This window comes from Gavialis gangeticus, unplaced genomic scaffold (assembly GCF_001723915.1).
Source record: "Gavialis gangeticus isolate Ggan-Ray unplaced genomic scaffold, GavGan_comp1, whole genome shotgun sequence".
Lineage (NCBI taxonomy): Eukaryota > Metazoa > Chordata > Crocodylia > Gavialidae > Gavialis > Gavialis gangeticus.
The window spans coordinates 20,860,673-20,883,565 of record NW_017729027.1 but is presented as its reverse complement, the minus strand read 5'-3'; the positions used below and the strand labels follow the sequence as shown (position 1 = coordinate 20,883,565).

Sequence of the window (22,893 nt, the reverse complement as noted above, 5' to 3'; positions counted from 1 at the left end):
GCCACAAGTTGTTGGAGAGTAGGTTTAGATTAGACATCCGTAAGAACTACTTCACAGTTAGGGCAGCTAGGATCTGGAACCAACTTCCAAGGGAAGTGGTGCTGGCTCCTACCCTGGGGGGTCTTTAAGAGGAGGCTTGATGCCTACCTAGCTGGGATCATTTGAGCCCAGTTTTTTCTCCTGCCCAGGCGGGGGGTTGGACTTGAAGATCTATAAGGTCCCTTCCGACCCTACTTCTATAACTCTATGATTCTATGACTTAGGGCTTTTGAAAAGCTGTCTTCATGTACCATTTTTCAGTAAGATCAAGTATTTTTGGTATGTGCTTATGAGCCATAAGTAGTTGCTAGATACACAAAGCACCACTGTTTCTAAACAGATCAATACATCTTGGTATGGAAGAAATTATGGGAAATAAAGAATCATTACATACTTTTGCCAAAACCATTGTTTTCCTTCTGACCACATATTGCAGTTGGTACACCTCCAAGTACATTTCTTACCCTGTCACCTTTAACACCAAGGAGGCCTGGAGGACCAGGGAGTCCTGGAAGTCCTATATCCCCTTCAGAGCCCTGTGAAAATAAATCAAGGATGGAAACTTATCAATATTGCATCTGAAGTGAAAAAAAAACCCAGGAGCTGAAAAGAGGGTCAGATTCTGATTCCCAAAGTAGGACTTGATTCCCAGAGTAGTCACAGCTGATGGAGTAAAGAAGGGATTATGCAGTGTGAGCAACAGTAACAGAATGTTGCCCAAAATATTACCCATGTAAATAGCACCTCATGAGGATTGTATAATTCCCAAACACAAATAGCAAAAGTAATTAGACTCTGCCCTCCAGTCCTTGGGCTAAATAGTTTGGTTGTCTTATAAAACCATCCTGCGATGTTTCACCCCCACGGTTCCAGCATTCCTCCTTAACAGCAGGCTCTTTCACCAAGACCTCCCTAACTGTGCTTCTAACTATTACTGTGTAAATATTGTTTGAGCAGTAGTAAAAGAGGGCATTCATGATCCATCCTTTTCATTAGCTCCAGGCAGCTGCTAGCAGAAAGGTGGCCTTTCATTCCTTCTGCTTCTTGAAAATGCATAGCACATACAACAGTTTACAACATCAGCTTCAAGAATCACAAAGAGCCTTTATACTTTTTCGTCCTTGCCACCTCCTACCCATACCGCACATTTTCATATGCTTTAAAAAATGCACATTGTTACATTAGTACAGTCACAAAGTACCAAAAAGGAAGCTTATCCATGAGCCACATCATCATTCTCCAATTCCCTATAGAAATGAACAGGCAAATACGGATTCTTCATGTTCCTGCAAGCTGGAAATAGAAATCTGCTGCTTACCTGTTTCCCTGGTGGTCCTGGAGGACCAGCAGGACCTGGGTCACCTCTACCACCCTGGAAGGAAATAGAAGGACATTGTTACTTCCTGAAATATTTATTTTCCTGTAAGCTGGAAATGAAGTGGGATCTTTTTTTCCCCTTAAAATGTATTGAATTATTGTTTATTATATGGCATTAATGTAGGTCCTTGTTTTTTACTACAAACATGCAAAAGACAAAGTTAATTTAAAGACACTGAAAAGTTTTAGATATAGTTTAAAAACTACCATGCAGCTGTGCCTTGTTGCACAGGATTTTAGTTAATGTTAAATGACTGGATTTTTCAGTGTCCCCAAAACAAACCATTATACTTTCATAGCCACATTGAATAACACTTAGGGACAGACTGTGGTGATCCTGCAAGTGCTCACAGTCATAATGATCCCTTCAGTGGGACTGCTCCTGTGAGAAATCATCCATCACTAGTTCCAAATCAGGAAAGATTGTAGGCATATCATTAAATCCATCCTTATTCAGGAACAGTATTTAAACATGAGTTTCATTTTAGGCATGTGTTCAGTCATATCCACAGGACTTAAACTGTGAGCTAAATTTAAGATTATCTTTAAGCACTGCCATTAATAGGAAGGCCCTATTTGCTTTCTTCATAAATTACCTTTAAAACTATTGGTCTCAAAGTACTTGAAGTTCATACTCCCCTACTGTGCACACTATACAGAGCCACATTTGAAAATTTCTTGAGTTGTACTGAGATAACAAAAAGCTATGAATTTTATGAGGGAAATATCCTGAAAACTTGTGATTATAGACATCATCGCAATCATATACCGTCATGATTTAACACTCATTTTTTACTTCATGCATCATCATATCCATGTTGATGTTTAACACTGAAACTGTCTCTTTACATATAAGCTATAGGTAAACTTCAACATTCGGAGTAATTTGCAAAAGCATCTATGTAATTTATGGGGAGCCTGGCCCTGGAGAGCTGTTCCCTGATCCTGAAAGATAAATATAAGTACTGGCTCCCCAGCTCCCCATGTACCTAGACCTTTGAAGGGCTGCCCAACATCCCTGTTGCTATTGCCACTGCCAGGCAACAGTGACACAGCAGCCTGAAAATTTCCTTGACAGCTCAGGCTGTCAGGGAGCCAGTGGCATTCCGTTCTTCCATCTCTCTTTGGAGGAAGATTGGAAAAGGAGAACTGGGCATACATGCCACAAATTCAAATTAAAGTGAAATACAAATCAGCCACAAAGACATTCCACATATAACAAAGATCATCTGCAACTGGTTTGCCATGAATAAATTGCTTGCACATGCGGTATGCTACTCATGCAACAAATGTAATGTCTGCCAGGAGCCTAGGTCACATTTTCAAAAATGACCTGGGTACTCAAGGCCAGGATTTCTAAATGCATTTCAGTGAGACTTAGGCATCTGTCTACATCTCCAAGCAGTTTCAAAAATTTTATCCTTCATAATTTAAGGTAAAAACCTGGTATAAAATTATGCAGAGCATGTACAAAAGTGTTAAATACAACATTTAACAAGATCATAAAAATATACAATTGTGAGCTATCAATTTAAAGATTAGTTAGTTTGTTGTATATGGCTCTGTAAGACTTGGATGTCAGTGTATCTGCATACTCCAATGCGGCACATAGTAAATAATTTCAACTGTAGTTAGTATTTTAGAATCAAAAGAATATTATGATAATGTTGAACAATAAATGGAGAAAGAACTAAAAATGGTGTTTTACACCAGGTTATAAATGCCTGGAGGTCTTCCTCAGGCAAGCTTAGTACGACTGAAGTTTTTAAAAATAATTGGGTAACCTAGAGAGATCAGATCATTTCCTCAGAAAGTGCCTATGATTTTAGAACCACTATTCCCAGTAAAATTATTTTTCATAGTAAAACTCTGACCCTCATTCTATCACCCATGAAACCAAGTAATCTTTTGTAAATCTTATATTTAACCAACTTATTTCTGTAATACTCCTTAAACCAGGCTTGTTACATATCATTCCAGATAACTGGATTTCATATATACTGGGCGCATCTACACGTGACGCTACATTGCCATAGCAACATGCTATGGTGATGTACTTTCAACAGGCAAGAACCGTGACACTGCAGCTACATCACCGTAGCAGCATGCTCCTTCATAAAAATAACCATGCGCAGCCAGCATGGTGCAGTACAGGCTGTTACTGCACTGTCCTTTAGTACTTCCAAAAAGAAGTACTAAAGGACAGTGCAGTAACAATGGCGCTGTGCAGCCATGCATACACGTGCCCACTATTGCACAATGTAAAACAAAGGTCACTATCCTTTGTGCCTTGTGGAGGTGTTTTGAACCACTGTGTCTGTATCACTGAAGATCCAATGGCTTCTCTCTCAGTTTGCCTTGATGGGTTCTTGCACATCAGCCTTTTTGATGTCACATCTGATAGACACACACAGGCACTAGAGGAATTAGAGGGATACTAGGGGACACTAGCTCTCTGTACTGGAGTGAATTTTACTCTCCATAAAACTTTAAGAGAAGCAAGGATTTTTTTGTACTAACTTTTATTGGGCTAATGATACAGTGTTGTTGCAGCCATGATGGTCTAGGAAATGTCTGAGAAGCAAGAATTTTTTACTTTTTCCAATAAAAGATATTATAAAAAATCCTTGCCTCTTAGACATTCCCTGTATCATGGCTACAGCGACACTCAAACTTTACTTAATGAGACAGGCTAGTTCCGTTAGAGGTTTTAAGGTTTTACCTATAAAATAAACCTTTACAGCATCAATTCTCAACCTGTGGGGTGCAAGAATATATGAATGGGCCTCAATCAAACTTCAAAAAAATGTATCAAACTTTAAAAATGGATTCTCCTTTGAAGAAGAAAAACATGGGAAACAGTGGCTTTTCCCTTGCAGGCTGGCGGAGTTCCAGCCTGCAGGTGGGCTGCCTGGAGCCTCCCCTTGGGGGCAGGGGGCAGCAGATCAGGAGTGAGGGGCACTAGGTTGGGACTGACAACTGATGTTTACAAATGGGTCCTGGTACAAAAGAGATTGAGAACCATTGCATTACAGGACAGAATGTATTTACAGCTTGTTTAAGTTTTCATTTTACTTGTTTTCTGGCCTTTGGGGAGTTTTTTGGGGGTTTTTTTTTGTTTTAGGTGTTACAGTCTTACTATTGCTACCAAGCCATTCTGAGAATTACAGTAGCACCTGGCTAATATACACATCACTAAATTGCAAAGCTCATCTGCCCACAAACTGGCACCCTCTCCACACCTGTTGGCTGAGATGTTATAGCCTACACTGCAATAACTTTCTTAGCAATGTGATATCGTATTTCTACAAAATATACCATGCTGTACTCTTTGGTATAGTAGAAAGCAGAATTAATGATGAAGTTGTCATGAGTAAGAAAAGCTACAATAAAAAATAAAAGAACATGTGTACTTTAGGAGCCTTCATTTTTCCATCCCATTAAACATCCAGCTTGATTTAAAGCTATCTGAGCTATATTTCTGGGTATGTTATCTAAGCAAAATCAGATGAGCATGCAGGTTAACAGCACAGCTATTGACTCTGATAAGGTTAAACATGTATCTGTTACACATATTGTGTGGTCTAAGACAAAATATCTTCAAATCAAGGCACATACTCAGAAGGGAGAATCTAGGTCTACTGGTAAAAGAGTAAGACTAACAGGGTAGGAGCCATAAACTGTTATACAACCTAGCCATAGTCTTCCTGGAGGATGTCAGTCTCCCTGCATACCTTTAAATGGGGGCAGTGATATTCCCCAGCCTCACAAGGGGTGTTTAAATTCATTGCTCATGAAGCACTTAGATATACTGCCTGATTAGCACACCCAGAAATACATGGATGTACAACATACATTTATAAATACATGAATGTGACTGATCATGCTGTTATGATACTGATTCCCCACTGAAGAAAACTGGCCCATTGGCTTAAAGATGAGTATGGTAAAGAAGTCTTGGTATCAAAATAGTGATTTAAATCAGATGGTTAGTTTAAATACCACAACAATCCAAGTGATGTTTCTGATTCAAAAAGAAAAAGACTTTATGATTATAGCTAAGAAACCAGGCTTCACTGTAAAATCAAAGAAATAATTTAGGTGAAAACTACCATAGCTACTTAACATTTTTTAAAAGGAGGAATTATGTAAAAACTGATATACATATACATCAAGAGCATTTATTGAACTTAGTAGACTAAGGTATCTAAAAATTCTGTTTTTTTTTTAAAAACCCTGAAAAATATTTATCAGGTTCAGAATTGCACAAAGCAGTTACTACATAGAAAAAATGGAAATAAACATTATAACTAAGCATCTAATACAAATACAAACAGGAGAAATTACATCCTGCTAAGCTTTAATAAATGAAAAGCCCAGCACAGAGAATTAGTGGACGGAGCACAATCAAACTTCACTGATTAGGCTTGACACTTCAAAGTTCAAGAATTCTTTCTTCTGAGCCACCTGCTAGGACAAATAGTTTAAGAAGGATTTAAACCACAAATGAATTCTGTAATTATTTATAATGGCTAACATAATGTGAAGCAAATGTAATGTTAACTGACAAAACAATTCCCTTATTTCTTTTGATATGAGACACTTCTTGAAACAAAATATTTCTGCTATAAAATGGCCTATGTCTTAAATTATACTGGAAAAAAGATTAAAAGTTCTTATATTCTTGTAACTTTGTCTTATCTGATGCTTTATTTTTTTCCTGAGAGTCATAAATTTTCGGTGAGTATTTAATTCAAGGACATCTTGTATTCAAAGGAATATTTTTACTAACTGAAGGATTAATATAAAGAATGCATCAATTAAAATGTTTTTCTCAGTTGTCCATTTCAATTTTCTAAGGAAATGTAATTATTTATCCTCAAGTGCTTATTTTCTTCCACAGAAAATCATCAGTATTGAAACAGAGGGAACTTCAACAAGTAAATAAATTGAGTTGAATTATCTTTGTTTTCAACAATTATCAACCTCCTCTATAAAACTATGTGTTTCAAGTATTGCAATGTATAGGACCACAATTTTTTAGACTTATGTGACAACACTTTCATAAATATGTTACAATAATGGCTTGATAAAAAAATAATCTATTGATGCAGCACCTTTCATCTAAAGACATTAATTTTCCACTGCTGAAATGCAGCTTCATCAGTGAGTGAATTGCAGCAGTTATTTAACAGCTCACAAACACTATACAACAGTACATGAAAACCTACTCCTGAGCAGGAACGGACATTTTCCCTTGGCAAGCGCCTTTTGCATGCTGCTTAGGTGAAAGAGCCAGGCAGAAAACTTTTTTCATAAACTAGAAAATAATGGCACACTTAGATTAATCAGTCCCTTTCCAAATCAAGTCATGCTAGAGCAAAGCAGTGAAGGAATGCTCTAGCTTTGTTGGCTCTGTCATTCCAGGCAGAAAAGTGCTCCCCTTGTGCTTTGACCCTTCCATTGTTGCTAGTCTCTCCAGAGCACTGAAGGTCATAGTGTGGGCACAAGACACATTTATTCCAGGGTATTTTGACTGTACTCCAGAATAACAGTAAAGTAGACACATAACATACAGCCTTGAACTAATGTAACTCACTCAATTCCAGGTAAAGTTATCGCTTAGAAAGTGAGGCGCAACTATAGCCTGGTGTAAATTGCAGTGGTGTCATGGTCATGTGGCCATATTCAATGTAAACCCAGGAATTCATCCCAGAGTAGCCATGCACTCAGCATCTTAAATGTCAAGGGGTGTAACAGCACCTACTGTGACCGAGACTGGCTGATCCCAGCTCCAGGCTCAGGAACAAAACAGGAGAATTAGGAAGAAACAGGAGATTAGTGATCAGAATGACTGACAGGTTAGAGGCAGAAGGCAGAGACTGAGTTGGGTGATAAAGAAATAGAGAATCAAAGCAGTGATCTGGAAATGAGAAAGGAAAGAGGAGGCAGGAAAATGTGTTGAAGGATAGCTGTGGGTTTGTCTTAATGACCAAGTGGTTGGACATGAACAGAGCTAGTCAAATATTTCAAATTTTGAAATTGTGATGAAATTCCAAAATTTGAAAGAAGTCATAGAATTCTTAAAAAGAAACAAAGTCTTCTGGTTTTGACCAGGCATAGAAAGTAATCAAAATATTTCAAGTAACTAATTCTGAAGTTTTGACCTTTTTTAAAGCAAATTAGCATTATTCTGAAAAAGAAAGAAAACAAATTCAAAGCTAGCAGTTGTCATCTCTTTGGCTTTACATCACACCTAAACTCCAACTTGTCCAGCAGTATGCTGTACCCTACCCTCATGGCTTGATGGAATTTCAGTACTAACAAAAGAAGAACAATGTCAGATACACATTAAGCCCTGTTTTGATATTTTGTTCACTACCCGATGAGCTGATGATGATGCTTATTATTATTTCTAAGTGTTATACTGGAAGGCAAAGCAATTCTGTAATAAGGTGACAGTTTTATTTGTGCCACCTGGTCCACTTCTCTGGGTGCTCTTCAGTGCACACCTGGGTGCCTACTCTCAGACACTGTTGGCACAAATCAGGGATTTTTTACAAGCTCCTGGTCATATACCAAAAACAAATCCCCTTGGAATACGCACACATAAAAATTGTTAAAACAGATAGAAAGGAACTACAGGGAGAAAGAACTCTTTGGTGAGCTTAAACTCAAAAAGGATGCTAACAAGAGTGGAAGCTTAGACAAACAATTTTGGAGGAGTATAAAAATATTGCTCAGGCATGCAGGGATGAAGTCAGGAAGACCAAAGCGTACTTGGAGTTGCAGCTAGCAAGGGATGCGATGGGTAACAAGAAGGGTTTCTATAAATATGTAAGCAACAAGAGAAAGGGACAGTGTGGGTCTCTTACTGAATAGGGGAGGAAACTAGTGACAGATGAGGAGGAAAAGGCTGAAATACTCAGTGCCTTTTTTACCTCAGTCTTCACAGGCAAGGTCAGCTCGCAGACTACTGCACTGAGCAGCACAGTTTGGGGAGAAGGTGCGCAGCCCTCAGTGATGAAAGAACAGGTTAGGGACTATTTAGAAAAGCTAGATGTGTACAAGTTCATGGGACCAGATGCAATGCATCCAAGGATGCTGAGGGAGTTGGCTGATTGATTGCAGAGCCACTGGCCATTATCTTTGAAAACTCATGGCAACCGGGGGAGGTCCCAGACAAATAGAAAAAGGCAAATATAGTGTCTGTCTTTAAGAAAGGTAAGAAGAAGGACCCAAGGAACTACAGACCAGTCAGCCTCACCCCAGTCCCTGGAAAAATCATGGAGCAGGTCCTCAAACAATCCATTTCTCCTCCACTTGGGGGAGAAGGGGATTAGAAACAGTCAGCATGGATTCACTAACCTGACTGCCTTCTTTGATGAGATAACTGGCTGTGTGGATGAGGAAAAAGCAGTGGACATAATATATCTTGACTTTAGCAAGGCTTTTGATACCATCTCCCACAGCATTCTTGAAGGCAAGCTGAGGAAATATGGGTTGGATAAATGGACTGTAAGGTAGATAGAAAGGATTGTCAGGCTTAATGGGTAGTAATCAATGGCTCAATATCTAGCTGGCAGCCAGTATCAAGTAGGGTGCCCCAGGGGTCAGTCCTGGGGCTGGTTTTATTCAATATCTTCATGAACAATCTAGAAGATGGGATGGATTGCACCCAACTTTTCAGATGACACAAAGCTGGGGATGTAGTAGATATGCTGGATGGTAGGGCTAGGATTCAGAGTGACCTAGACAAAGTGGAAGATTAGGCCAAAAGAAATCTCATAAGGTTCAACAAGGACAAGTGCAAAATCCTGCACTAGGATGAAAGAAACCCATGCATTGCTACAGCCTGGGGACTGACTGGCTAAGCAGAAGCTCTGCAGAAAAGGACCTGGGGGTTACAGTGGACAACAGGATGGATATGAGTCAACATGTGTCCTTGTTGCCAAGCAGGTGAACAGAATACTGGGCTGCATTAGTAGGAGCATTGCCAGCAGATCGAGGGACGTAATTACAGTATAACCTTATAAATCCAGATATCAGAAATCCAGAATTCACTTTTTAAAACTACACTCCACTGGGGAGTAGCAGCAGCCAGTCCCAGAGCAGCAGAAGGGAAAGCTTGCCCATGGCAGCTATCGCCGCCATCCACCACCCTGTGCTGACACTCTGCATGTAGTCACTGCTCCAGGACTGGCTGCTGCTCTGGTTTCAAAAATCTGGAATTTTCACATATCCAACAGGTGCTCGGTCCCAAGCATGCTAGATCCATGAGGTTGCACTGTATTCCACTCTATTCTGCACTGGTGAGACCACAACTGGAGTACTGTGCCCAGTTTTGGGTGCCCCACTATAGGAAGGATATGGAGAAGTTGGAGACAGTCCAGCAGAAAGCAACACAAATGGTTTGGGGGCTGCAAAAGCAATTCTTTCTCTCTGTATTCCCCTTCTTTCATAAGAATCAGTTCAATTGGAAAATACATATCTCTATTACTGTTTCCAATGTATGCAGAGATCATCACACAGCAGCAAATGTCCCAAATTGTAAGCTGGAGTTGATACCTCCCGTTAAAATCCAGTCACCATTTTCACCACTAACATAGTATGGACTAGTATTCTAGGGTCATGTTGTACCTTATATGCAAAGTAGGAGATGAGCTCCTGACCCTTGTGCTCTTAGCATGGCTACTTCACCCATTTAGGGGCAAAGTCTGTTCCCACCATACAGACTAGTGCAAAGATGAGGGCAAAGGAAAAAAGCTACCTTGAGTAAGAGAAGCAGAGCAATTCCTGTGCTCCTGAAATCAGGAAATAAAATTCTGCCTTTTGCATAGTGGGACTGCAAAAACAGCAGGGCAAAGCTCCCCATTCCCTCCACACGAGGCAAGGACCAACAGAATCCAGCCACAGTAAAGTGAGGTTCAGCAAAGCTAACCCACTCCAGCTATTAACTAGAGCTTTTCTGCAAGAGATTGGTTTTCTGCACTGTTTCCCTAAGAGCCAACAGGAACCCTAGGCAAGCCAATCACAGCCATGTCCCTCACTCAAACGATGTTAAATAGTTTTATGACTTACATCAAAGGATAATTTATAAACTAGTACGGGAAACACTAGGAATGAAAAGCAGATTACTTCTACCTAATCCAATGGATGCTGGGTGAGTACATTTCTATGATCTTATTAATCAGAATATTTACAAGCTCACTCTCCATGTTCATGAATGTCCAGTCATTCTTTTCTAGATATATTTTCCACAACGTTTTACAGACATAGATACATTATGTCATGATAAACTAAAATAAGAGGAACACATCCAGATGTCTGGCTGATATTTGGAACAGCAAACAAGAGAAGTCATTGCACTTAATCTACATCAAGTGTTTCTGTTTTACAACAGGGCTGCTAATAATTAATCCAGCATGTCAACTCCTGTTTCTATGGACTGCTGATTTTATAAACCCATACTTGCATTTGTGAGATTAAAAGCATAGTTTAGCAGCTTATCTTGCATTATCTATGTGGGGAACTACTTTGTGCTGATCCAGTTATAACTCACATCTTTGTTAACAATATTTAAATAGTCAGTGCAAATAAAACAATTTTAAAAAGAATTCCAATCCACCCAAACCAGCAATTTTAGATACCACCAGTGAACCCAAGCTTTTGTGAGTCTAGAAAAGTGCAAAGGTAATACTGAGCTACTATGTTGCAACACACTGACTGTGCCCAAACTGATTTCAGAATAACAAAGCTAACTACCTGTCTACATATTTTTATGGTAGTGTAAGAGTGATGTTGTAGCCATGATGGTACAGAAATTATGCAAAAGGAAAGGATTTCTTAGGATAATATCTTTCATTGGACCAACTATGTAGCTGGCATAAAGGGAGACAAGATTATGAATGCAAGACATTCTTCCTCAGGTTTCACTTTACTTGTTTTTGTGTCATTCCTAGGCATCTGATGGTGAAAGTAATGCAAAGATATGATCCAAAATAAAGAGCATGCTATTATGCAGCACATTTAGTAAACACAAATAATAGAAAAAGTTAATCAGTTGACTGTGAATTGTTGCATCTTAAAAATTAGAGAAGAGTTGGTTCAGGGGAATCAAACACTGGTGTCATCATGTACAAGCACAAACCCAGAAGATTCCAGGTAAGTGTGAGAATGTGAAGCAAGTGCCAAAACAGCAACTTGCAAAAAGCTGTAAAGTATGGAATCTTCTAAAGAGCTGTCATCCCAGGGTGCATCTACGCATGCAATTACAGCACATGAATAAATTGGTTATTCACTCTCAGCATGCTAAGCTGTGGTGGAGCAGCCCCAGCTGGCAGCATGCCAGCCTGGGGCTGCTCCTCCCAGCTCAACATGTTACAGAGGGGCTTGCTGGGGCATGAGGGTGCTGGTGCTTCAATGCAGGGCTACCCAGAAGGCAGCCTCCACTCTGAAGCACCCTTGTACCCCTGCCAGCCCCTTGATCCTCTACGTGTGGTGCTGCAGACTTTTAACTCTATAGCAGGATAGTACTTGTATTTAAGTAGTCAACTGCGAAGTAAATGCCTCGTGTAGATGTACTCATATTGTGCCTTCCAGTGCATTGAAAATGGGGAGTTAGAAATGGAGCTAAGATTAATTTCACATTCTGAACACACACTGCTGAGTACAGAGAGGTAACATACTGTATCAATGCATATGATCATTTCTCTTTCTAGTAGGTAGCCCCATTAAGGAAAAAAGCAAGGCATTTATTGACAACTAACTCAGTTACTTTTCTAGCTCCAGTGGTAAGACTTGTGCTGCTGTTGTGGAAGGTCTTGGGTATGGTTTCTGGTGCTGACCATGGGATCTGTCATGTGCAGCCATGGTTCCTTCTATTTGGATCTGGATATTTTGCTCAGCCAATTGGGAAAGAAGGGGCTTGCTGCAAGATAAGGATGCAGATTTTAATTTCAAATTCACTAGCAGAAATAAAACTGTGGGATATTAATATCTGCGGTTCTGTTTTGGGTCCATCTGAAGTCAGTATGTACTGAAGTTGCTTGGTTTCTGTGTTGTGCATCTACCTGACTGAAGACTTTAATATTTTATTTAAATAATTGTCACTTGTGGTCAATAGTATTTACAGAACATAGACGGTTTCAACTATGACCTGCAGCATTACAATCATCAGCATACAAAGCAATAAATATATTGTACTTATAATAGTACTTACTGGTGGTCCCCTTGGTCCTATTGGTCCCACTGCCCCTGCTACCCCTTGTTCTCCCTGTTTCAATGATAAGGACAAAGAAAATATGAAAGCTGATTCTTTGCACAAAACAAATTTGTTGTAAGACAAAAAGTCACAAAAATGAGGGAAAATGATCTTACAGGTTTACCAGAATTTCCCATCAAACCTGGTACTCCAGGGGGTCCTCTATTACCCTATTAGAGAAAAGGTAGATAAAGTTAGCTGTGCCAAAACAGCAATTATTTAGACTAGTTTGAGCACATTAATGAGGACATTAACCAGCTCTAAAATGCCAATAACATCCTATACTCATTTTTTGTCTTACTGTTTTTTTGTCTCCGGCTAATCTCTTCCACCCAACTCCTTTAAAATCAGTTCTTATTTCTTCCCTTATGTTTGTAGAGCAACCAAACACAATAATTCAGCATGAGGGGAAAAGCTGCTTGTCTTGAATTCAAGTACAAGGCAGGGTGGGAAGCAGGCAACTGCTGCAATTTTGACTCCAGCCGCCTCTTAAATGTAAAGTTGTTTTGGATTTCAGTAAATGTGGTATAAGAGTAACTGGTAGCACCCCAAGCTTACTTAAACTGAATTCCAAAATTCAGGCATATCTTCTTCATCAACTGCCTTTCATGTTTTTTAATTTCCTTTGCCCCAGACAGGAGTGTCAAATATGTACTGGCCACAGGGCCCCCCATCATCCAACCCCTAATGCTGCCCCCAGTGCTAGGTCTTGAGTTGGCCCACATGCCACATGGGGCACACTCATGGCCCAGGATGCGAGCTTCATGTAGCACCTGTCCTGGCTCCATGCAGCACCCTCTCTGGGACCCCCCCTCCCCATATGCTGGACCAACCAGAGTAGTCACCATTGTGCCATGTGGGGCTTGTAGCCCAGACTGCCTGGAATGGGCACTGCAGGAGCTTGGTGCAGCATGTGGAGAGGAAGGGTCCCCATGTTGGTACCATGTACAGTGTGGATCCTATTCCATGGCGCCTACTCCAGGCAGTCCAGGGTGGCTGCTGTGTGAAGCATGTGTCCTGGACCAGTTGGAGCAGGTGCCATGTGCAGCACAGTCCCAGACTGGCCAGACTGGCTTGATCCAGTAGTTGGTTGGGAGGGAGGGTCCATAGGTCTGATCTGGCCTGCAGGACCAGCCCTTCACTGTTCATTTGGACCAGTCTCATTTAACTAATCTGGCTTATGGGGCTGGATGAGTTTGACACTTCTGGTCTAAAATATTGAATGTTTTGGCTTAACCCCTAAGTGAATATTTCTGAAAGGCTCCAGCAGAATTGCTGCAGCCAATTTTAGTTATTTGAATTATTAGAATTGATAGCCCTTGTAATCCTATTCAATAAATGATCATGTACCATTTTCATCAGGGTACCTAATAGTATTTTATATCCTGTAGTACTAAGTTCCACAGATCAATTACATGCTGCACACAAAGACACTAATTCCTTTTAAGTGTTTGGAATCACCATCTTCTTTCATCTTTCACCCAAAATTCTTGCTACTTGCACAGAAAAAGAACTGCAAGGACCAAGCACTATAAAAGCTAGCATTCGTTTTCTTTACTGTATTTACTCAAATACAAAATACGTTTTTTTCCCCCCAGTCAGCATGGGGACAAAAGTCACTCAACTTACAATCACATACAAGGAATGTGCATTATATGCACTGTCTACCATAAAAGCCATGCCAAAAGTGCCATGTGTTCAGTAACAGAAACCAACGGTGATGTTGATTAAATACAGGCAATACTGAACATGACTATAAAACACATGACCCACATACAATAAACATACAGATTTTAGTGAAGTCCATCTGAACAAAATATATACTAGTGCCCATTGTATGCTGTCCCCCTCAGCACCGACCCTTTTTCAAAACATGGTGAGCGGCTACACTGAATGCATTTCAACTTCCTCTTCACTCCCACGGCTAAGCTGCACTTTTTCTTTCCCATTTCCAATTATTCCTATTTCTTCGCCAGCCTTACATGTCATTTCACCCAGAATCTCTCTGTCAATCCCTCACTCAGCCTGTCACAGATGATTAGTAGCCTCACCATCCATGAGGTGCAGCCAAACCAAGCTGCCCTTTGTCTCAGCTGCATATACATTTTTGGAGAATCCCAGGACTCATGACAAGAACACCTGGTTTCAGTCATGAGTGGGGGTTAATTAGTACATAGATCCTTTGTCGGCAGGTATCTGGAATACACACACTTAGTGACCAGTGCTGAGCTGTGGGATCACCATGACTTGAAAAGCTGTTTACTCTGCCGGGCCCAGCCCATTGAACTAAATAGTAAGTTATGAGCCTTTGCACTTTTGACTATCGTGTATAGGTTGTACTAAGTAGAAGTAAGTACCAAAGTGCTGATTAAAGGTGTGCTTATGGAGTATCTGTGCTAAAACTTACAGCAGTTTAAAAAAAGGTAAACTCTTTCTGTTCTAGCTGAACTAAGTCAAAGGATACCTATAGTAATTTGCCTATGTGCAAATTTTTCCCTTCATTTTCATGTGCTCAGGAAGAACAGGGTCTGACAATAAGGAGAGGGGGAAGAAGTTGGGGGTAGGAGGCAAAGGGTAAAGGGACAATCTGACCCCCTGCCCAGATTTATTTCCCAGCTGTAGCAGTGGGAAGAAGGGACAATTTCAAGACAAACCTCCAATAATTATATTCTATACCTAAAAACATTATAACAAATTTATAAATTTTCCATGCATAGAATCTAATTATTGCGGGGGGTCACCTTACATTCAAGTAAATACGGCATTTCAAATTCTATTCACTATCATTTAATCAAATGGCAAATGAATAAATTTCCCTGTATGCTTTAAAAGTATATAAGTATAAAAACCAGTTTTAAAGGAACCAAAGTGTTCAAAGTAGAATATTTAAACAATTTACCTTTGGTCCAGAAACACCTTTTGCACCTGGAAAACCAGGTAAACCCTAAAAAAAAAAAAATCACATCATTTATTTGTTATTTTGGAGTTTGTCAACACATGTACAGTGATTACTGCAATCATTCTTAAAAATTAACCTGATGCTGTAATTTTCTAGTTTATTCCACATGAAGATACTGAGGCATTTGCAAGCAGTAATGGATAAAGCCTAAAGTCCATCTATTAATAATACTTATAAAATAACAGATAAACTGTATTATCCCCAATTTGTAAACAGGCAAAAAGTAGGTCACAGAAATGAGAGCTTGTCATTTTTTTAGGTTTGCAATGTAAATTCCAAAGTTGAGTATGATACCTAGAACTATCCAAATACAATTGTATGTTCCCAGTACAATACTCCTTCTGCTGTATTCATTCAACATTCCCTCCCTTTATACCATAACTTTCATTGCAGATCATCTTTTGCTATGTTTTTTTCTAATGACAAACTAAAACAACTTTATATTACCAGTTTACATCAAACAATTTATTCTTAAAAATAAAAGGTACTTATGCATCACTGCTAACAGTCATGGTCTAGCTAATACTGTTGCCAAAATAAACCTTTTGCTATATCAAAAACTTCTTGGGCCATACACCTGGGGAGTCTACACATGTGCTTGGGGCAGTGTGTGCATGGGGGAGGGGTGAGGCATTAATTAGAGTGGTTCTTAGGAGCTGCTTTTATTAAAACACCCATACCGTCTCATGTATTCAACATCTCACACTTCAAAATGGCACTGCCACCATTTTGAAATGCGGAGACGCTGAATACATGCAACAGTGAGGCGACTATGACTGTTCTAATTAGAACACTCCACAAGACTCAGTTAATTGAGCCTGCTCCGACATGTTTTAATTAGAATATGTTGGAGCAGATATCCCACACATGTACAGGCACCCCAAATGGATATTTCCAAAATGCACTAAGCAAAAATGTGGAAAGATGGTTTAAAATTCCCAGCCTCTTCTTGCTGTGCCTGCCTTCTTTTACTGGCTGTGTCTGAGTGATCTAAGAGCTGCTGTTTGTGTCAGCCTGTACTAGCCACAAATCAACAAACATTTAATTTAAAACTCTTGGTGAAACTGCAGGCTGAACATTCCTCATGAAGGAAACCTACTCCCCCACCATGTCAAAGGTCAAGGGGTTTTGTTTATGCAAACACCTAGTTTAGTTACACACTGCAGGATCCCCCTTGCATGGGTGCTACCCTCCCTAGCTGTTCACTCAGTTTTTCCATCCAAAAAACACCAGTAGTACATCACAGAGTAGTCTATTCATTAAGTGTGAACTGAATTTAACTTTTCCATAGAATGTCCCAGATACCTACTGGCAGTCCCTGAAGTCCTGCATCCCCTGGAGCGCCAGGTTTACCTGGTTCACCCTGAAAAAAATGTTTGATTTACATTAAGTATAATAAATCTTTGATTACTATAAAAATGTCCACACAACCAGAGACAGCAACACAAACCAAAAACATATTAAACATATTGATGAATGGATCTCAGGCAAAGTTTCAACCCCCTATATCAAGCCACATGTGCGCTGACAACAGCAGGTAAAAAAATATTCCCTACCTTTGCTCCAGGCATTCCAGGGATCCCTTCCCGGCCATCAACTCCTGGCAAGCCCTTAAAAGACAGATAGCACATTGTTATAAACAGTACTCTTTACTTTCCTTAATGCTGTTCCCCAGCATGTGAAATAGAAGTTATCATGATAGAAGGCAATATATTTTAAATAACAAAATATACATACAGGTTGTCCTTTTGGCCCAGGGAGACCAGTTATTCCTCTTGGACCAGGAGGGCCCTTAAATTAAAAAAAAAAGATATTGAAATGACAGCTGCAAGAATACTCATTAATTAATCTATAGTAAGTTACCTCCAGAACTTATAACACACAATATTAATTATTATAACAGTTTACTTTTAAATAAGATTGGAAATTGGTTTGAACTCACTCTGTCTCCCTTCGGACCTAACTCTCCAAGAGAACCTCTCTGTCCTTGGTCACCCTGTAAGAAATATTTGGATTTAATTAACAAAATCTGAAAATAATTGGTAACCTTGACAGAACAAAACCTGGTAAAATCTCAAAGATTAAATTCCCTGTGGTTCAGAGAACCTATTCATCATTCTACATGCATCTTGAGTTCTAACTTGAGGCCTTAGGTAGTTCCATAAGTACTGCAGACAGACCTTGGTGGGCCCCTGAGCAGTGCTGAACTTCTTGGGAACCCAAAACTCCCAGAGTTGCCCCTTAGAGTTTGGGTGTTTCTGGATGCAGGGTCTACCTCCTGACTTTCAAACTTCATTTTGCTTTCACATTTACCCACACTCAGATTAATCTATGAAGAACTATTATTTCATATGGAAAGGGAAGAATTCATCAATAATGGAAATATAATTCAAGATATTTATAAACAGAGCACCAAATAAGGCAAATGGACATGGGACCATTGATTACAACAAATTTAAACAGATTCATCTGATCAGAGAAACTGGCTATCTAGGTTGCACCATGCTCCTGCCCATATTGAACAGGCCATTTAGACAACTATAGGTACACATGAAGTTCACTCTACGCTTTTTGAGCTAAGGAAGGGTATTTCCCTCTATTAAATAAAATATACGTTTAGTTCTTTTGGTATCTATTCTAAGGAGGGGGTTGAGTCTATAGATTTCCTGCAAGAAGCACCAAATGCATGAAAATAAATTAAACAAAACTACATTGACGCTGAAAACTGCTCGTGAAAATCAATCATAGGTCACAGTTTTCAGCACAGGATCTAGCAGACCTTGATGCAGTATAGATTAAATAAAACCACTGATCAGTTCAATATACAAATCACACAGAAACCCATTGCCAGCAAAGACCAAAGTAGGCTTGAGAACAGAACTAAGCATACCCTACATGGCACAAATGGAAGCATTGAAAAAGTAAGTTTGGTGCCTTAGAAAGCCAACAGATAGGTAAATGTTGATAAGATTGCTACAAAACACCAAAACAGGGATCAGAATGATCTGATGAACAGATTTCCCTGTATGTACAACTGTTTCATTTTTCTGGCAAAAACTGGGATATAGATAATATCACCAAAACATGTCCTATTATTTGGTGAGAACTAGAATGTGCATGCTGTAAACATTAAATTGTTTGATCACCATATAAAAAGGGAAACCCTTAGTACTTTGTATCTGGCTTCAAGGTTTTATGTTCACACCTATACCAAGAAATAACCCAACTAGCACCATGTACCAGTTGGGCACAGATATTAGGGTCTATAAGCTAGCTTATGAATAATAAACCTGGATGAGCTTTTATTATGAAGAATTAAAGCCTAGAGTCTCTTTCTTATAATTACAAGTTTATTAGGGGTTAAGAAAAACATTCATGCATCCTGCTGACTGATTCCAGTCACAGTGGATGCATGCACACATTCATTAAGGAGCCATAGATACTGTGCATTAAGTTCAATACTTGGTTAATCAAGTATTAAATCAATGTTCAGTAACACATTACTGCACAATACTGCTGATGCACAGCTAGTGATGCTTACTGCACAGTTGCATAATGCTACTGCACAGTAGCGTATTAGCATGGTTTTGCCCAGCATTCTACAGTGCAATGTTATTATTAGGCTACTGTGCTGTTAGTATTTCATGTAGACACTCCCAGTATTATATACCCGGGTAACAGCCTCATAGATGGTGTCTTGGAAGAGTACTCATAGACCACGCAAAACTGAGGAAGCCTGACATGACCACTAACACCTGACCAGTGGTTCTCAGCTTTTTTAGATTCGGGGCAGACCTCCATAATGTTTGAATTTGGCAGCAACCCGGTTGAGAACCACTGTTATACTGTTTCAGCTTGCCAGGTAACTCCTTATTCAATAAGAAGTTTATTGGACTCTTAATGTTTTCCTTTTCCCAAAACAGCACAAGACAGTAGCAGAGCAATTGTTAACTCCTGTCCACACTCTTGTTAAATAAAACAGAAAACAAGCCCTGCCCCCAGACAGGTTTGATTTTTCTGTTGCTTACATAAGAAATTCTCAGTTAGTTGCAACAGAATTACTCCTGAATTATACCACATTAGCTCAGATAGGAATGAAGCCTAGACAGCAAAACAGAATAAAATGCTATTCTACTTTTTCCCTTTGTGAAAGACTCCCACTGATATGAGTGGAATTGTTGAGAGTGGAATAAAGGTAAAATATTCAGTTAAATGAATTCAAATTGACCTGATTTTTCCTAGCTTACGTAACACATTTCTCCCCTCTCAGATTTAAAGAAAGATGTTCTGAATTATTTGAAAAGAAATACTGTGTCTGAGTGGGAATACAGTTGACATAATAAATACTGATCTTTTTTATATAAGCAGTCAAACACCATATGCTCTGCCAGCATATCAGTGAATTCTCCTGTTCGTGGGCTAGTAGTTCTCAATCAGGGTGCTGCTGGCATTGCCACTGCCTGGAGATATGTTGGAGGACTTTGAATGAATATGCAGAGCACTGTGACTGGAATCAGTCAGCAAGACACATAGAAGACTGTCTGGAAGCTGGGATTTTGAAAAACACTTTCAGAAAAAAATCAGAGTAAATATCTAGGCTAACTCTGTAAAAAGAAGTACAACCAATATGGCAGCTTGGGCTACTGAAAATAAATGTCACCCGGAAAGGAGTTAGGAGAAGCATCATGCTGTGATGACTCCAGATGGGACTAAAAGAGCTCCAACCCAAAGTGGAGAACCTCAGTAGCAGCTAAATGTGCAATAGCCAACTTGTGCTTGAAGGTGGGAAAACCTGAGCCCCACTATGCTCTATGTAGATGCAACTGGGAACAATTGTATGCAGGTGGATCTGTTGGTTGTATGTCAGTGTTTTCCATAATCAATGTGCCACCCGACCACTGCAGCCTATGGGGAATTTTTTGTTTCCACTTAAAGCCATGAACACTGGGCACAGATAGATGTGGCAGACTGGTTTGGTGGCAGAGGTATTCCTAATGATGTTGGAATGGTGGCAGATGAGCCTTGTTCTCATACTAAAAGCCAAACAGGCTGTCAAACTTGAGGTCAGGATGCAATTTTATCTCAGGTCAGGCTGACAAGGACCCTTAGTTTTTTTTCTTTTGCCTGAATCTGCAGCATGGGGCACATTCCACTTCCTACATAAAATACACTCAGATAATCCTCACAAATTCCTCAGCAGTAGCAGACTTGTCTCTCCTGCGGCATACCGGAGGTTCTTTTTACTGGGTGCTTTATAGCTGAGGTATATGAGAGAGACCAAAGTGGTTGTAGTTGGGGACTCTTTTGAACAAAATATAGCCTGGGAATGTGGCAAATGAACTTTAGTGGTCTAAGGACTTCCTTCCAGTCCTGTGTTACTAACTCCCCTCATCATAACAGGCTGTTCTGTATTTGACAGTAAAACAGCCAGATACAGATATAATGTCTGTTTAGTGGTTGCTGGAGAATTTGTGGTAAGAGTTTATACCATCAGTCCTTAATGGCCAGCTGTCTCTGCAGAGACTCTTCTGCTTTACAACTATAAACTTTCTAAAATTTACTGCCACACTAGAGGGTTTGGCTGCTACAAAATGCTACTTACAGGTGCACCAGGGAGACCTCGGGGACCCGGGTCACCATCCAGCCCACGAGCACCCTGCAAAATAGAGACACCACAAGAGGCTAAGCAAATCCTGAAAGGCATGGAGCATCTTCAACTTTCACTTGTTTTAGAGAGAGATGCAAGTGCTAGACCCTTCTCTGAATGTGACTTAGGGATTTTTATAATAAATACAAACATTTCGGCAAGCTGGTTTTTAACCTTTTTCAAACTCTATGCTGCCCTTTGGAAGTCACATTAAATGTGAACAAATTTTGCATACAGAATTCTGGCAATTATTTGTATGGAATTAATAACTGCATTTTACATCAGTGGTGCCCAACCCTTTCACCATGTGGGCCAAATGGACAGTGCCAGGCCCAGCTACAGGCTGAATCCAGCTGTTGGGGGGGGATATGCAGCCTGGCCCTAGCCTGACCACTGTGGGGCACGTGGCAGAGCAGCCCTGATCTGGACACACACAAGACTGGGGTGGGGAGTGGAGCAGCCCCAATCCAGATGCATTGGGGAGGGGAGCAACCCAGCCCTGATCCAGATGTATGAGGGGGTAGGAAGGTCTGAAGTGGCCCCAGTATATGCCAGAGAGAAAGGAGCAGCCCAGCTGTGATTCAGATGCACCAGGGCATGGGACAGGGTGGCCCCAATCAGGATGTGTTGAGGGGACATGGAGGAGCCTAGCCCTAATCCAGATGCGTCGGCAGGCAGTGGAGCAGCCCCTATCTAGGCATGTGAGAGGCAGGGAGCAGTCTGGGCTGATCCAGGTGCACAGAGGGCAGGCCTGGCCCTGATCCTGCTGTGCAGAAATGGCCCGAGCCAAGCTAGATCATGTTACATGGAAGTTCCACTGCTCCCCAGATGCCAGAAGCACCACAGGTCAGATGTCATGGCTCAGTGGCCTAGATTTGGCCCACGGGTCAGAGATTGAGCACCCCTGCTTTACACAGTCCTCTATCAAAAAGTACCAAACAGAACAATTTATCATGGGCTTTAACTAATTTCCTTTCCTTGAATCATTTCAAAACATACTAAAAATACAAATCATAAAAAAATGGCACCAACATGTGAATGGCAACTGCATAATGTAAAGCAATTGATCTTAATACTGTTTCTCATAAAACAGTATTACAATGCTTTATAGAGAATCAATTACAACCCAAAATGAAATGTTTGGAGGAAAGATGGAAAGAACAAGAAATTTCTTAAAGACAATAAATATTTCAATAGACAAGACATCACAAATAAGTGGACAAATAAACCCAGACAGTTCAGAAGAAATATATGGCTAGAATAGTACAATACCAAAAAGAAGCAGAAGTAGGCCAGCAAATGTGTCCAAGAGGTCTAAAAGGGTAAATCATGGAGTCTTGAAAAAGCAGAAAGGCGGTTTTGATTTGGTTTCTAAGAACAGAATGCTGATAGAAATTACTTAGAAAAGATGTGATAGGTTCCATTTCTTAGGAATGTGCAAGTGGCTCAATCACTGCATCCTGGCCATAAATTTAGGAAGATTACAGAAGATAAAAAAAAGCAAATCAGTTTAGAAAGTGATTAAAGGAAGGCAAAGGATTCAGTTAAGATTAATCAATCTGGGCAATTTCCTGGTAATATGGAGACTAGAAAACACAAAAAGTGTGA

At 40.1% G+C, this 22,893-nt stretch overlaps 1 protein-coding gene across 1 annotated transcript in view; it reads right to left on the bottom strand.

Moving 5' to 3' along the window:
* Positions 1 to 22,893, bottom strand: part of COL9A1 (collagen type IX alpha 1 chain) — a 132,667-nt gene that overhangs the window by 39,139 nt on the left and 70,635 nt on the right. Inside the window, exons 19-28 of the mRNA XM_019520334.1 lie at positions 21,241 to 21,294; positions 17,581 to 17,634; positions 17,376 to 17,429; positions 17,195 to 17,248; positions 16,948 to 17,001; positions 15,579 to 15,623; positions 12,796 to 12,849; positions 12,638 to 12,691; positions 1,358 to 1,411; positions 504 to 575 (exon numbers count right to left, since the gene is read on the bottom strand). Of these exons, the coding sequence (XP_019375879.1) occupies positions 504 to 575; positions 1,358 to 1,411; positions 12,638 to 12,691; positions 12,796 to 12,849; positions 15,579 to 15,623; positions 16,948 to 17,001; positions 17,195 to 17,248; positions 17,376 to 17,429; positions 17,581 to 17,634; positions 21,241 to 21,294 (549 nt within the window). The remainder of the gene's footprint in view (positions 1 to 503; positions 576 to 1,357; positions 1,412 to 12,637; positions 12,692 to 12,795; positions 12,850 to 15,578; positions 15,624 to 16,947; positions 17,002 to 17,194; positions 17,249 to 17,375; positions 17,430 to 17,580; positions 17,635 to 21,240; positions 21,295 to 22,893) is intronic.